Source organism: Myotis lucifugus, unplaced genomic scaffold (genome assembly GCF_000147115.1).
Source record: "Myotis lucifugus unplaced genomic scaffold, Myoluc2.0 scaffold_168, whole genome shotgun sequence".
Lineage (NCBI taxonomy): Eukaryota > Metazoa > Chordata > Mammalia > Chiroptera > Vespertilionidae > Myotis > Myotis lucifugus.
In genome coordinates this window covers 2,689,270-2,703,261 of record NW_005871216.1, presented here as the reverse complement: position 1 = coordinate 2,703,261, position 13,992 = coordinate 2,689,270, and the positions used below count along the sequence as shown (strand labels likewise).

The following is a 13,992-nucleotide window of genomic DNA, read 5'->3' as shown; positions in this document are numbered from 1 at the left end:
GCAACCTGGTTAACAGAGTCTGCTAAAAGTAAATGGTAGTGAGAGACTAAAAACAACAACAAAAATTAATCTTCTTCTAAAAATCCTAATTAGCCCTAGCCAGTTTGGCTCAGTAGATAGAGCATCAGCCTACAGACTGAAGGGTCCTGGGTTCGATTCTGGTCAAGGGTACATGCCTGGGCTGTGGGCTTGATCCCCAGTAGGGGGCCTGCAGGAGGCAGCCGATCAATGATTTTCTCTCATCATTGATGTTTCTAACTCTCCCTCTCCCTTCCTCTCTGAAATCAATAAAAATATATTTTTTAAAAATCCTAATTATGTGAACTACAATGATATTTTCCACTTCTGTGAACCATGATTTTGTGGTTGGTAATTAAATCACCGTGACTTGTTCACTGTGAAGGAGCATGTCACCTTTGCTCGGTTTCCAGTTCGTTCATCTTGCGGTGCTTCTGCTCTAGCTGCTCCTGGAGTTCTTCGATGCGCTGGTTCTCAGTACCTTCCTGCTGCAGGCGAAGCATCTTATTTTCATGTTGCAGTCGAATAAACACCTCCCTGATGTTGACAAGTAAAATTTGTTTTTCAATTGTTTTAAGTATAAGAAGTTTTACATTCTTAACTTTCTAAAAAGGGAAATGCCTGGCAACTCAATAGCTGTCATTTTAAAATTTTACCAAAGCTTCTGAAAGGTTTTAAAGAAAAAACTATGTACATTATAAGACTATGTCTCAAAAACAATTAGTAAATATTTTAAAGCTAAAGATGTAAGATTATGCTACATATTGTTAAATGACTATGCAAATTCCTGAAATACTTTGGATTATTTTAATTTTACAATTTAGAAACTATTTACCAAAGCTAATATAGAGCATATCCTTAAAGAACATGTAAAGGAAAAGCAATAGATTTAAGAAGCCACAGTTGGTACACAATTTTTAAATACACTTTTATGATAATTGCAGTCATATGACTATCTCTAGATATTTTTGTTTTTAGAGAAAAAAATTATTAAAGACTTACATACACATGTTTTTTAAATACAAATGATAGAAATTATCCTATATAATAAAAGGCTAATATGCAAATTGTCCCCTCGGGAGTTTGACTGCTCGCTATGACGTGTCCTGACCACCAGGGGGCAGCGTGGAATGAAGGAAGGCCCCATCCGGCAGCCTGGGAAAGGAAGGCCCTGGCCAGCAGCCAGCAGCCTGGGGAAGGAAATCCCCGATGGGCCCTGATCAATGGCCAGGCCTAGGGATCCTACCCGTGCATGAATTTCGTGCACCAGGCCTCTAGTCCTATATAATAAAAGGGTAATACGCAAATTGATCCTAACAGCAGAACAACTGGGAAAGACTGGTCACTATGACACTCACTGACCACCAGGGGGCAGATGTTCAATGCAGGAGGTACCCCCTGGTGGTCAGTGCGCTCCCACAGGGGGAGCTCTGCTCAGCAACAGCCAGGCTGTCAGCACAGCGGTGGTGGCGGGAGCCTCTCCTGCCTCCTCAGCAGTGCTAAGGATGTCTGACTGCAGCTTAGGCCTGCTCCCCACTGGCAAGTGGACATCCCCCTAGGGCTCTCGGGCTGCCAGAGGAATGTCTGACTGCCAGCTTAGGCCTGATCCCCCAGGGAACGGGCCTAAACCAGCAGGTGGACATCCCCCGTGGGGTCCCAGACTGCGAGAGGGCACAGGCCGGGCTGAGGCCCCCCCTGAATGCACAAATTTCTGTGCACCGGGCCTCTAGTATTAAATAAAAAAGTAACTATCAACAATAAAAATATATTTAAAAATGAAAATAAATAAGGCAGGCCTACCGGCCCCCCTCCTAAGTCCCATTCCCCAAAAGCAACCACTATCAATCTCAATTTTTAGTCTTCTGAATGCTAGCACTGTAACATTAAAAAATAGGCTCATATGGCCATTTAAAAAATATTAATATCACTAGATATTAACTAAAAAGTACAAATGGTTTCCTGTCTAGCATGGCCAAAAACTGAAATAAAAATCAACAACATTGTAAACATTATGCTTAGTGAAAGAAGGCAGTCGCAAAAGGCCACATATTGTATGATTCCATGTATATAAAATATCCATTACAGGCAAATTGAGAGACAAAAGTAGATAACTGGTTGCCTGGGGATGGACGTAGAGAAGAGGCAGGAGTGGGGAATAATTGCTATTTATATAAAGGTATATTTTGGAGGAATAAAAATGTTCTGAAATTTTATAGCAATAATTATTGCACAGTTTGTGACTATATTGAAACCCACCAAATTCTACACTTTTAAATAGGTAAATCTCAATAAAGCCATTTAAATAGAGTTTGCAGTACTGAATAAATACAGCTGTCACCAAAGAAAGGAAAAGCATAAAAATACCAGATTAGTCAAATGTCTAAGTAAACATAGCACTAAAATCCCAAGATAAAAGATGGGTCAAGAGGAACCTCTAAAATTTGTAATTTAACTTCTGCTTAATCCTCCTTCTATTATTGGCAGCTCCTCTCCTTTTCTTTTTACCATCTGGATTTGAATGCCATGTATTAAGATTTTCCGTAGAGTTTGAAAGAATAAAGAAAAAAAGTTCAACACAATAAAGGTCATACTATAAAAACTAGAATAAGTGAGTTAGTTTGTGAAATTTTACTTATGATAAATTTGAAACTGGTATAGTAGCAATAACAAGCTGACTTAGAAAGCTTAAGCAGTGTTGGCTGGTATTGCTCAATGGATAGAGTGGTGGCCCGAGCACCAAAGGGTCAAGGGTTCAATTCTCAGTCAAGGGCATATACCTGCGTTGCAGGTTCAATCTGTACCTGGTTGGGGTACTGTGTGCAGGAGGCAACCAATAGATGTGTATCTCTGTCTTCCTTCCTTCCCTTCCTTCCCTTCCTTCCCTTCCCTCCCTCCCTCCCTCTCTTTCTAAAAACCAATGGGAAAAATATTCTTGGATGAGGACTAACAACAACAAAAAGACATCATATTTCTAATATTAAGTATAGATTATCAATTAATAAAAACAAATTTACCTATATTCCACTGGCATAATCTCAGCAGCAAGATTCTCATAACTTTTTGCAGCAGATGCATCTAAATAACAACAACAAAATAGATGAATAATTCAGTATTTCTACCATTAAAAAAAAAACACATTTCTAATTCAACAAAATTTACCTGTTTGGTTTAGGTGATCCTGTTGTACTTGTGAACATCGAAGCTCTTCATTCGTTTCTTTCAGCGTATCACGCTGTTCTATTAGTCTCTAAAAAAGAATTGTTCATATAAGCAAAATTTTTAATTATGCCCACAGGTGGTATACTTTATGCTTACAGTAATTTAAAGTTAATTTGGTAATTATTGCTTATTTAATTAAAAATGGTAATGTTTTAGTTTTAGTGCTAAGGGGTAATTTTCTCTTGTATAAATCACATAACTATATAGTTTTTGTATAACACAAAGCTTGTGATCCCCCTATTAGTTTGTCTCTGAACCAAATGAATGTAATTATGCAACACAGTAAAAATATACAACTGCAGAGTAATAAAAAAAAGCATGGAGTTTGGAGGCAAATAGATTGTGGCTTGAATTCCAGTTTCACTCCTTCCTAGCTATATTATCTGGGGCAAGAGATGTGACTCTCTGGTTTTAGTATCCTCATCATCAAAACAGGAATACTGACATATGCAAACCCTTGCAAAGGTGTTTTGAGCAACCAATAAGATAATGTTTGTCAAGCACACGGAATATAGTGTTATGTGTACAAGATGCTGGAGAATTGTTATTTCTTTTTATCACTGGTGTGAAACTCTACTGAAAAAGTGATAAGTAGCATTCTGGAAGTATGAATTTGTGGCTTAATATCTAAAAACCATTGCAATTACTAACCACACTACTAAGTAACCACATTAATACAATAAAAGACAAAAATCACATATTTCAATGAACCAGAAAAAGCAAGAATATGCAACAAACTAGGAATAAAGACTAGTCAACTCCATAAATGGCATCTACAAAACAAAACAACAGCAATAAAAAATCCATGGCTAAAATGTGCTTAATGGTGAAAGAATGAATGCTTTCTCCATAATATTAGAACCAAAAGAATGATGGCCACTCTTGACACTTCTATTCAACATAATACTCAAGGTTCTGGCCAGGAAAATTTGACAAGAAAAAGAAAAAGGCATTCAAACTGCAAAGCAAGAAACAAAACTATTTCTCTTTGCAGATGTCCTGATCTTGTATCTAGAAAATCCTAGAGAACCCACTAAAAACTATTAGAAATACGAAGTGAATTCCACAAGATTGAAAAATGAAATATCAATGTACAATAATAAATTGTATTTCTGTACATTAGCAATAAAAATAAAAAATAAAATAATTTCATTCATAATAGCAACAAAAATAACAAAACACTCAGAATAAAAATTTAAAAAGTCCAAATCTTATATAATAAAAACTATAAAACATTGTTGAAAGAAGCTAAAAACCAAAATAAATAGAATGTGATCCAACATTTAAGGACGAGAAACTTAATACCATTAAGGTGGCAATGTTTCCAAACTGATCTACAGATTCAGACAATCCCATCTTTAAAAAGAACAAACTTGGAGAGCTCATACTTGCCAATTTTAAAACTTAGTGGTACTAGCATCAAGCTAGACTATAATCAGTGACAAATAATTGAAAGTCCAGAAATAAACTCTTAATGTCAAAATTATTTTTACTTTTAAATCAATTAATAGATATTAATTTTGTCCCCCAAAATAGAGTAGATAGTACATTCCCTCTTCTCCCACTTCTATCACTCCTACACTGCCTAGTTTCCCTCATTAGCATCTTGCATTAGTATAGTTACTTGTAAGAACAAATGAACCAATATTGATACACTATTACTACTAACTAATGATGACAGTTTACATTAGGTTTAACTCTGCTTTACTTTTATGAGTTTTGACAAATGTACTAGTATAACATATCCATCATTACAGTCTCATGGCCAATTCATTTTTAAAAAAATATATTTTATTGATTTTTTATAGAGAGAAAGGGAAAGGGAGAGGGATAGAAAGTTTGAAACATTGATGAGAGGAACATCAATCAGCTGACTCCTGCACACCCCCCACTGGGGATGTGCCCGCAACCAAGGTACATGCCCTTGACCGGAATCGAACCTAGGACCCTTTAGTCCGCAGGCCAACGCTCTATCCACTGAGCCAAACCTGTTAGGGCACCCAATTCATTTTTAACATTGGTACCAAAACAATTCAGTGGAGGAAAGAACAGTCTTGTCAACAAATCGTGCTAGGACACTTACACCATATCCAAAAATTAACTAAAATTTGATCAGACTAAATATAAAACCAATAAATATAAAAGAAAACACAGGAATAAATGTTTATATACTCAGATTACTCAATGCTTTCACAGAAACACTACCCACAAAAGCACATGTAACAAGAGAAAAAAAAAGATAACTGTGACTTCATCAAATAAAAATTAGTCTGTAAACAGTAACATCAAAGAAAGTGAGAAGATAATGCACAGAATAGGAGAAAAATATTTTTAAGTCATATATCTGAGGATATGTATCTAGAATATATAACGAAGTTTAAAAATCAATCATTAAAAAGCAAATAATGTAAATCAAAATGAGCAAAAAATGTGAAGAGACATTTCTCCAAGGGAGATATTCAAATGGCCAATAAGCACATAAAAAGATGCACAACATCATTAGTCATTAGGAACCTACAGATCAAAACCACGATGACATACCACCTCATACCTATGAGGATAATTAAAACTAAAAAATAGTAAGTACTGGTAAGGATGTGTAGAAACTGGAACCTTCAAAAACTGCTGGTGGGAGGAAAAAATGGTTCATACACTTTAGAAAACAGTCTAGTTCTTTAAACACTTAAACTTAGTTATCACATGACCAAGCAATACCATTCCATACTCAAAAAATGATAGGTCCAAATAAAAAACTTGTACGTATATAAATGTTCATGGCCACATTATCTGTTTAACAATGAAAAAGTAGAAATAGCCCAAAAGTCCATAAACTGATGAACAGATAAAGTGTGGTATATCCATACAGTGGAGTATTACTCAGCAGTAAAAATGAAGCACTGATACATGCTACCACATGGATGAACCTTGAAAGCATTATACTAACTATGGAACCAAGTCACAAGACCACCAAGTGTATGATTACATATTCTGGATAGACCAGACCAGTGGTTCTCAACCTTCCTAATGCCGCGACCCTTTAATACAGTTCCTCATGTTGTGGTGACCCCCAATTTCATTGTTACAAATTGAACATAATTAAAGCATAGTGATTCATCACAAAAACAATATGTAATTATACATGTGTTTTCCTATGGTCTTAGGCGACCCCTGTGAAAGGGTCGTTCGACCCCCATAGGGGTCGCGACCCACAGGTTGAGAACAGCTGGACTAGACAAATCTATAGAGACAGATTACTGATTGCAACAGCTGGGGGGAGGGCCTAAGCCGTCAGTCAGACATCCACCAAGGGCTCCCGGACTGCGAAATGGCGCAGGCTGGGCTGAGGGACGCCGAGTGTACAAATTTTGTGCACCGGGCTTCTAGTATCTTAATAAAGCTGCTAAAAACTGCATCTATGGTCCTCACTTTCAAGGAGTTGATAGTCCTGAGTTGAAAAACATTAAACCAAGACATATGACCTTGGCTCTGTTACTTGATCTTCCCTTGTGAAGGAAACTATCAAAACTGCACGAAGAATTTTTACAAGACTTTCTTTTACACCAACAACTTCAATTTGAAGAAAGAATAATTGGTTGATATCACTTCTATTCTTAGAACAGCAAGGATCACATTAAAATCTAAAAGCAAACAGACATATTACTTATTAATTATAGTGACGTTTACCTCTTTTTCCTTAAGTAAAGCTTCATGTTTTTCTTCAAGTCGCTTCATTTCAAATGCTAGTGTGTCAGCCCTTTTGGATTCAGAGGAAAGTTTACTGTGTAGATCCTGAACCTTTTGTCAGAAACAAAAGTAAAACACAAGAATATATGATAATGATCATTTGATTTCAGAGCTCAATAAATGAAAAACTGATTGTAAATAAAATTATAGCAAGACTACAGTCTAAGTCTAAACACTTGTGAAAATAACATGTAGATAAGAAGATTTAAAATAAATTTTAAAACACCCAAGTAACAAGTTAGACAAAATACACAATTAGCCTTTTACTGTTTCCATAGGTTGGATGATAAATAACAACAGAATATTTTAGGTTACAGTCCCATTATCTAGGCTTTTATCACTGGTTACCAGAAATCTTTAAAAAAATAAAATAAACTATCCAAAAAAATATATATATATATGCTCAGATCCAATAAAAATGTAGAAGACCTAGATAACTCAAACTCAATGATCAACCCCTGAATTGAAATTATACATAGAAGAAATTTATCAAGTTCATAGTTTACTATAGGCAATGTTTCTTCACTTCTGTGCAAATGGAATAACCAAGTTGAGGTCTTTATATTTTAATGATTAAAAAAATTAAGATATTTTCTTACCTGTCTCTTGTATGTTTCTAATTGTGTACGTGCTGCATTTGCCTTCTTTAATTCTTCTTCTAAGCTGACTGTATTGTGCATATACATCATGTTTGTTTCCTGCAACGTTTTCACCTGCTTCCGAAGGTCATTCAGATCTTGTAGCTTCTGACGATATATCTCAACTGTGGACTCCAACTTATTTGCTTTATCAGAGGTAGCCCTATAATAATAAAGACTAAACATTACTGTGTGAAAACTAGCAATGCACATCATTTTCTTCTGGCTGAAAAATTAGTCTTTCAAATAAACTCTCAATTGGCAAAAAAAAGGAAAGAAAGAAAGACAGAATAATAAATTTTGTGAGAACTTTGGAACCGGACTCAGGCATGACACTCTCTATAACTCAGCCTTTTTGTTACAAAGGCTTTTTTAAAAAGGCTTCAAATTTGACACACTAAATAAAACTGTTTCAAGGACTAGCATGCTGTATAAAAAGAAGAATGGGTTTGTAAATATAATTGAATAATTCTGAGCTACTCTGTAGATTATGGACCAATTGTGCTTTGTGCATAAATAACATTTAATATCGTTTTATTTCAAGTAACTGATATGCATTGGAGGTTAATTCAACTTATACTTTGTCTCATAAAGCATTTCCCTTTAGACTTGTGCTTACCTGACCAATTGAGCCAGAACAAAAATAAACAAACAAACCAAATCACTTCACCCTCAGGTGCAAGTTCAAATGACTAGTTATACAGATTTTGTTTCAAATGGACATTAAAAACTGTGCATCAAAATGGCTAATTAAGAAAATGTAACAGAAAATATAAATAGCACGTGGATAGTCTATTTAAGCAACATTTTATAGGCCAAAGCTAAATATAAGTTTTATACTGTCAAATACAATTAAGAGAACCTGAGGGTGATCCTGAAATAAATGTTAGCATTCTTATCTGTATTTATCTATTTATTTTAGCAAATACCAAAATGCGGATTGTGACAGTGTGCATTTCCTTACATAAAAATTCGACAGGACAAACTAATGAGTAGATAGAGGTCAAGATAAATGTACCTGAAAGTAACTCAGCTTACCAACTTTTAAGAAAAAAAGTTATCATTTTGTTTAGGCTTATCAGTTCTAATATAAAATTGTCCTAAGAAGAATTGAGTATTATCTTTAAGTTGCAATTATCATCAATAAGCCTTAAAGAAGACTAGGAGTTTGGATAAAAATTGATTAATACTCTATACGTAGGGGTAACTCTGAGAATCACTGATTAAAATATGGAATACTGAAATGAGTAAGTAAGAACTTAGAAGTGACAATCCTACTTTGACATACCATACCTAAGAACATCAATTTCATCTTTCAGGGCTCTTGTTTCCTCAGCAAGACTAGTCAATTCATCATTCCTATGCTGAAATTCAATTAATTGCTTTTCAAGTTCTTCACAGTGAACACGGTAATCATCTTTTGCAGCTTCAAGCCTTGCATAAAGAAAACAAATTAGATATTAATAATTCAATTTCCATCATTTACTTTCTCACTGAGACTTGAGGTTAATAAGACTTACTTCTGTATTATTTTAAATCCCACATTCAAAGAAGAAAGACTAAAGAAATAAGATACTTTGGAGTTCTTGCTTTTCAAATAGACTTGAGAAGTAAATAATGTTCTGAATTTTCATTTTCACTTCTGAAACATTGTGTTTGGTTATCTCTAGTCCAAACAGGAATTTAATTTCAAAAGATGAAGAGAATGTATAGATATATATTAAAATTATTCAAAAATATAGCATATAAAGTAGCAAAATATTAACTCTTTGTAGACTGGGATAAATTAACGATTAATACTCAAGCCCTACTGCAACAACAAAAACTGAAGTGACAATACAGTGATTAAAATCAAATATTAAAAAATTAGTTGATCAATCCCAAAAAATGCAGCAAAGGAAGAAAAAACAAAAGAATAGATATGAAAAATAAAAATGGCATATTGACAAACAGACCTAAATACAACCATATCAAAAATTACATGGAAGCAAAGGGACTAAATGCATCAATCCTAACTACAAGAGACAAATGAAACATAAAGACACAATTAAATGTAAAAAGATAAAAAAATATCATGCAAACAGTAAGAGAAAGCTGGGGTGATTATGTTACTAGAAACAATAAATTTTAAGACAAAAGGTATTACCAAAGGTAAAGAAATATTTCATAATTATAAAAGGCTTAATTTAGCAGAAGGTATATAAAACTATATATACCTAACAACAGTTTTAACGTACATGAAGCAAAACTGACAAAATCAAAAGTAGAAATCCACAAATCCATAATCATTGTTGAAAATATTAAACACCAGTCTCCTAATAAATGATAGAACTAAACAAAAATATCAGTAATAATATAGAAGAGATCTGAATAACACTATTAACTAGCTTGATTTAACTGACATTTATAAAACGTATGTCAAAAACTACAGAACACACATTATTTGCAAGTACACATAGAATACTGACCACACTAAAACATATGATGAGCAATAAAAAAGAATCAGAAATACCAGAAGGTTGAATTCTCATGGAATATGTTCTCTAATGACAAAGAAATTAAATTAAAAACCAGTCACAATAAGAAACCTAGGCCCAGCCGGCATGGCTCAGTGGTTGAGTATCGACCTATAAACCAGGAGATCACGGTTCGATTCCTGGTCAATGCATATGCCCGAGTTGCGGTGTACTGGGAGCAGCCAATTGATGATTCTCTCTCATCACTGATGTTTCTCTCTCTTTCCCTTCCTCTCTGAAATCAATAAAAATATAAAAAATAAAGGAAAATGGATAAACAAAGTGTGATATAATGTGGAATAATTCCATATCTACACTAATAAAAGACAAATATGCTAATTGACTGTACCTTCACTATGCCCTAAGCCACACCCACCAGCCAATCAAAGCAACTATATGCAAATTAACCCAACCAAGATGGCAGCTGGCAGCCACGGAGCTGGAGCAAGCAGGAGGCTTGGTTGCCCAGGCGATGGAGGAAGCCAAGCTTCCCGCCTGCCACCTGCCCTGAGCTGGCTGTGGCTTCCGCTCATGGCAACAAAGTTTCAATTATAGAAGATAAATAAATCCCAGATATCTACTTCCAGCCAGCCTCCACTGGGAGCTTGGGTGGCTGGGGGTTGTGGCCAGCCTGCAAACAGCCATCAGCCCCTAACCCAGGCTGGCCACACCCTCATGGGGTGAGGGTCCCCACTGGGGGGGCTTAGCCAGCCTGAAAACAGCCCTCAGCCCTTCACCCAGACTGGCCAGGCACCCCAGCAGGACCCCCCACCCTGAAGGGGCTGTGACCAGACTGCAAACAGCCATCAGCCACTCACCCAGGCTGGCCACACCCTCATGGGGTGAGGGTCCCCACTGGGGGGCTTGGCCAGCCTGAAAACTGCCATCAGCCACTCACCCAGACTGGCCAGGCAACCCAGAAGGACACCCCCCCCCACCCCTGAAGGGGGTGTGGCCAGCCTTAAAACGGCCCTCAGCCCCTCACCAGGCTGGCCAGGCACCCAGTGGGGACCCCCACACTGAAGGTGCTGTGGCCAGCCTGCAAACATCCATCAGCCCCTGACCCCAGGCTGGCCAGGCACCCCAGGGGGAACTCCTACGCTGAAGGAGCTGTGGCCAGCTTGCAAACAGCCATCAGCTCCTCACCCAGGCTGGCCAGGCACCCCAGGGGGGACCCCCCCCCTGAAGGGGGCTGTGGCCAGCCTGCAAAAATCCATCAGCCCCTCACCCAGGCTGGCCAGGCACTCCTATATAATAAAAGGGTAATGTGCAAATTGACCCTAACAGCAGAACGATTGGGAATAACTGGTCACTATGACACACACTGACCACCAGGGGGCAGATGCTCAATGCAGGAGCTGCCCCCTGGTGGTCAGTGCGCTCCCACAGGGGGAGCTCTGCTCAGCAACACGCCAGGCTGACGGCTGCCAGTATAGCGGCGGTGGTGGGAGCCTCTCCCGCCTCCTCAGGGGCGCTAAGGATGTCCGACTGCAGCTTAGGCCTGCTCCCCACTAGCAAGTGGATATCCCCCGAGGGCTCCTGGGCTGCCAGAGGGATGTCTGACTGCCAACTTAGGCCCAACCCCCAGGGAGCGGGCCTAAGCCAGCAGGTGGTCATCCCCCGAGGGGTCCCAGACTGCGAGAGGGCACAGGCCGGGCTGAGGGACCCCCCCCCCACCCCCGAGTGCACAAATTTTTGTGCACCGGGCCTCTAGTAATAGAATAATACTCAGCAATAAAATGAATTATTGATACATTTGACATGAATCTCACAAACATGCTAATAAACAAAAGAAATCAGTCACCAAAGAGTTCACACTGCATGATTCAATTTATGGAGAGTTCTAGATGAGAGAAAAGAAATCCATGGTGAAAAACAATCAGAAGAAAAAGTAAATAGCTCTGGGAGGTAGGACTGACTGGGAAGAAGCATAAGGAAACTCTCCGCAGTGACAGAAATAATTTACCTAATGATAGAAGTCTGAGTTACACAAATGTCGGCATTTGTTAAAACATGTCAAATTGTACTTAGTATTTACTCATTTCACAATATGTAAATGTTATCTTGTAAAAAGAACTGTAAACATACCGAAGTCTATTATTAGCTTGCATTAGCAATTCTTAAATTATTTTCTGTGTATTTCGGGGTTGAGTAAATATACTGAGGAAAATGTAAGGCAGGTTTCTGGCTGTTGGAGTAGGAAGTTACCATATCAAAATGGAGATTAGAATGAACCCTGAAGTCATTGGACTAAAATAAAAGAGGTCAATATAAACTGATTTCCCCAGTTATTATCAAGTTCCCTGTACTGAATAAGAAATGACCCATTCTCACTAGGCTTCAGCAATCACTCCTAGTGGACTTGCCTGTGATCTTCATTTGGCGCTTATCACACGTTATTTTGAATGGTTTATATATGTATCCCACTTGCCTTACTGGATTATAAACCCTGTGAGGTCAGCAATTACTTACATCAGTTGGTATTTCAGTAGGTTAATCAGCATCCTAAACGTGCTTTATAATATAATTAGTTGTTATGATTTTTTAGCTATCAGCTTAATAAAACTCTATAGAATGATTTCAACTAAAAATGCTACCTGAAGTTTTCTTCCTGTAATTGCTCTAGTTGTAACTGTGCATGAAAAAACTTTTTTGCAACCATTGTATTTGGATCATCAAAAGATCCATCCAACTGGTCAAGTTTTTCATTCATCATCGCATTCTCAGAAACCAGTGAATTCTTTTCATCTTGAAGTGCAGTAACCTACAAAAAGACAAATACACAAATATAAGCATCAATAGTAAAAACATTGAAGTCCAGAGTTTTAGGTTCTAATTCTGACAAACCCATTAAATTAGCTTGAGCAAGATAATTCCTAGGATCCTTCCAACTCTAGAATTCTGGGTCTAAGAGGTTCCAAACATAAGAAATCAGATTAATTAGATTAACATACAGAAAACAGTACACACACACACACACTCTAGAGGCCCAGTGCACAAAATTCGTGAACTCGGGTAAGGGGGTTCCCTCGGCCCGGATTGCAAGAGGGTTCAGGCCAGGCCGAGGGACCCCACCAGTGCATGAACAGGGCCGGGGAGGGACGGAGGAGGTTGGCCAGCCAGGGAGGGATTGTGGGAGGGCTGCAGGGCATGTCCGGCCCGTCTTGCTCAGTCCCTATCGGCTGTACCCCAGCAGCAAGCTACTCTATCGGTCAGAGCGTCTGTCCCTGGTGGTCAGTGCACAGCATAGCGAGTGGCTGACCAGCCTTAGCAGCATATCCACGCTAATAAAAGACAAAGATGCTAATTGACCATACCTTCGCTATGCCCACCAGACAATCAGAAGAGTATGCAAATTAACCCAACAAAGATGGCAGTTAATTTGCATACACAGGCACCCAGCAAAGACTGAATACAGTGTAGAAGGAAGCCAAGCACTGCAGAAGCAAAGCAGTGGAGAAAGAAAAAGCAGTGGAGAAGGAAACGGATCGGAGGTAGCAGAGATGGGAGTGGAGCTGAGGCAGGGGACATGTGGGGGAGCGAAGTGGCGGAGAAGGGAGGGAGCCAGGCGGTGGAGAGGGGAGGAAGCCAGGTGGCAGAGACGGGAGGAATCGAGGTGGAGGAGATTCCCTTCTCCACTGCTTCGCTCCGGCCTTAGGTAGCCCTATTCTTGCAGGAATAGGCCTGAGGAAGCCCTATTCTTGCAGGAATCTTCCTGCAACAGGCCTCTAGTCATTAGCATATTACACTTTGATTGGTTGAACAGACGACCAGATAACCAAACACTTAGCATATTAGACTTTTAATATAGGACCAGTGGCCCGGTGAACGAAATTCATGCACTGGGGGAAGGGGAG

The 13,992-nt window shown here is 38.4% G+C and overlaps 1 protein-coding gene across 5 annotated transcripts in view; it reads right to left on the bottom strand.

Annotated features, from left to right (window-relative positions):
• HOOK1 (hook microtubule tethering protein 1) overlaps positions 1 to 13,992 on the bottom strand; it is a 98,179-nt gene that overhangs the window by 57,642 nt on the left and 26,545 nt on the right. For all 5 annotated transcript variants that reach the window (XM_023759962.1, XM_023759964.1, XM_023759963.1 and 2 more), the window contains exons 9-15: positions 12,733 to 12,899; positions 8,913 to 9,053; positions 7,581 to 7,782; positions 6,922 to 7,032; positions 3,178 to 3,265; positions 3,033 to 3,093; positions 415 to 555 (exon numbers count right to left, since the gene is read on the bottom strand). In XM_023759962.1, the coding sequence (XP_023615730.1) occupies positions 415 to 555; positions 3,033 to 3,093; positions 3,178 to 3,265; positions 6,922 to 7,032; positions 7,581 to 7,782; positions 8,913 to 9,053; positions 12,733 to 12,899 (911 nt within the window). The remainder of the gene's footprint in view (positions 1 to 414; positions 556 to 3,032; positions 3,094 to 3,177; positions 3,266 to 6,921; positions 7,033 to 7,580; positions 7,783 to 8,912; positions 9,054 to 12,732; positions 12,900 to 13,992) is intronic.